At 41.9% G+C, this 3,014-nt stretch overlaps 1 protein-coding gene across 1 annotated transcript; it reads right to left on the bottom strand.

Moving 5' to 3' along the window:
- Window positions 1-1,651: 1,651 nt before the first annotated feature.
- Window positions 1,652-2,038, bottom strand: LOC145064371 (uncharacterized). Its single transcript, XM_079011835.1, has one exon. It carries the CDS (start codon window positions 2,036-2,038, stop codon window positions 1,652-1,654), a length of 387 nt encoding a protein of 128 aa, XP_078867961.1.
- Window positions 2,039-3,014: the final 976 nt, after the last annotated feature.

Raw genomic sequence — 3,014 nt, 5'->3', positions numbered from 1 at the left:
TCTTTTTGGTGTTAAGATTAAGGCATCGGCACCCGCGGTGGTTATCTGGGTATCCGAGAAAAACACAAGGAGTGGACCAAGGAGCTAGTATGTGAGTGGGGTGTAGATGAGGATAGCATAAGCATCCAAATATGCGAAGGTGGTCGTATGACGGAATGGTTTGGTAGAGTTTGTAGTGTTGTGTTTGATTGTTAATGGGTTTTAAGGGAAGGCGGTTCAAGAGATGAGAGGCCATATGAAGAGCTTCGACCCAATATGTAGGTGGAAGATGAGACTAAAAAAGAAGAGAACGGATGAGGTTCTTGATGGTACCAAGCATACGTTCCGATTTCCCATTTTGTTGGGAGGTTTTTGGACATGAAAAACGGAAATGAATTCCGTTTATGTTAAAAAGAGTGTGAAGGGTGTTATCGTCAAATTCACCCCCGTGGTCACATTGGAAGGCTCGGGTTTCTTTATCAAATTGAGTGCGAACAAATGCACGAAAATGTAAAAATTTGGAAATTGCATCATAGTTTTGGCATGAAGGGTAGACCCACAAGTAATGAGAAAAATGATCTAAGAAAATTATATATTTTAGACCGCTATTGCTTTGAATGGGGGATGTCCAAAGGTCGGAATGAACTAAATCAAAAGGAGGCTAAAACAATTTTATTAGAATTCTGAAATGGGAGACAAGTGTGTTTTCCCAATTGACATGCATTGCAAAGGAAATGAGACACATGTTTATTACACAAAATTAAATGACTAGAAATTTAAAAACGAAGCACTTCATTCCCGGGATGACGGAGTCTTTGGTGCCAAGTGATGGGGCTTGAAGTGAGCAGAGAGCTTGAGGAGATCTCTTGAGGTAGTGAAACGGGTAAAGTTCTCCGGAGCTATCACATTGGAGAAGAGTTTGTTTGGTCCAAGAGTCCTTCACAAAAAAACCACATTTGACAAATTCTATAGAATAATCATTATCACGAGTAAATTTGCAAACGAAAATGAGATTTTTTTATGATATTGGGAGTAACGAGTACATTATGTAAGTGAAGAGGTCGATGTGGAGTTAGTAAAATGTTATGCCCCATGTTGGTAACCGGTATTTGTGAACTGTTACCGAAAAGGATAGATGGATAAAGGCGCAAAATAAAAAGAGTTTGTAAGTTACCCGTACCCGCTGATAGATGATTTGTTGCACCCGTATCCATGAACCATTCCGAGTTGCTTGGGTCTTGGAGGTTCATTGTTTGAAAATCCTGAGGAAGAATAGCTGCTTGATCCTTACTGTTGGACCCACTATTAGGCCAAGAAGAAAAAAAGATGATGGTTGATGTTGGGCATGTGGAGTATGCTGTTGGCGAAAAGGAGCAGGCCCTCTGTTGGGTTGTGGGGGTTGCTGGGTCCATGGGAGCATCCATGGATTAGGCGAGGCCCAATTTGGCGCAAGGAAAGGGGACCTGGAGGCCCAAGGTGGCATGGGATTATTCCAGTTCCAGTGAGAATTTCCACCAGTGCCGTTTTTTCCATTTGTCCACTGTCGACGATCTTGCCGACGATCATTACCGCCACCCCCACCACGACGCTGCTGATTTCGGCGGTCGCTGTCTCCACCTCGATGTGGCAAATTGCTACGAAAATCCTGATGGGAAGGCTACAATGAAGGCACCTATTGCTCGGAGCCGGTTACGAGAGCAGAGGGGGAAGAGCTATTGTCACGGTGAGAACCGTGAGTAGGGCGCAGACCGGCCAATCGAGATCTTTCAAGTAGTAACATCGAGCGAACTTGAAAGAAGGAAGGGAGCGGTTGTTGATGGCGAATAATCCCAACAACCTGATCGAATTTTTCGCCAAGTCCGTTAATCATGTACATAACCAAGGTCTTTTCAAGAACTGGTTGGTCGATGTTGGAGAGGAGATCGGCTGTCACCTTGATTTTCTGGCAGTAGGCGGCGATTGATAGGTCACCAATTTCAATCGAGCAGAGATCATTTTCAAGTTCAATTGCCCGGGCGTCTTTGTTATCACGGAAAAGACTTTCAAGGCTAGTCCACATAATGTTAGCTGTCCATCCCTTCTTGAGTATCATCTGAAGAAGAGAGGGGTGGAGAGTGCCATAGAGCTAAAGTTTGACGAGAGCATCCATTTTCTCCCATTCGGGACACGGGTTTGTTGGGGCCGGGTCATCAAGATGATGTTTCACACCGAAACTGAGACAAAGAGCTTCAAAAAGCTCACGCCATGCGTCATAGTTAAGCTCGTTGAGATCGAGCGTGAGGGGTACGTAAGCACGTACGTTGTTGATGCCAAAGGGTTTTTCCAGAGCATCTTTATCAGTGTTTGATGTAGCAGGCATGGTGATCAGAAAGAGAGCAAGCAAAAGGAACCGATTAGGGCCGGCCAAAGAGGAGGATCAGAGGAGAAGAAAAATCTGGGAAAGGAAAGAGAGGCTAAATATGGAGAGATTTTAATGTGTACGCTCTGATACCATAATAGTGGGATAATTTCTCTTGTGCCATTTCATTAACAGAGAAGGGTATAAATATACAAATGATGGGCCATCCTTAAGAGGGGCCGAATCTACAACACAAATACATAATGGGCTAGGCTAGGTACTATACAGATTCAGTGTACACTAATACCTATGTGTCGATTGGATTGGTGCGGAAAAATAATATCAATAATAATCGTGTATGATAATGATGAACAAAACATGTGAGTAAACTGTGATGAATAGATAGATAGATATAACATGTTACATGAAGAACACTCATGGCTAAGGAGAATCCCCTAACCAACACACACACACAAACACATTCTCTCTCTTTCGCTCTCTCTCTCTCTATGTGTATATATATATATATATATATATATATATATATATATATATATATATATATATATATATATATATATATATATATATATAAAGTCTTCATGGTCCACTCATAAAATAAATGATCATTCACCTCCACTTTATATATATTAGTGGAGGGAATATGCCCTCATACAAATGAATATTCTAACCTAAT

Source organism: Lactuca serriola, chromosome 7, assembly GCF_051521515.1.
Source record: "Lactuca serriola cultivar US96UC23 chromosome 7, Lser_US96UC23_V15, whole genome shotgun sequence".
Taxonomy (NCBI): Eukaryota; Viridiplantae; Streptophyta; class Magnoliopsida; order Asterales; family Asteraceae; genus Lactuca; species Lactuca serriola.
Note: the sequence above shows the minus strand (reverse complement) of the source record. Positions and strands in the feature narration are given on the sequence as shown.

Excerpts from the sequence above, each read along its gene's own strand:
- LOC145064371 (XM_079011835.1), bottom strand. The coding sequence starts at position 2,038 with ATGTGGACTAGCCTTGAAAGTCTTTTCCGTGATAACAAAGACGCCCGG.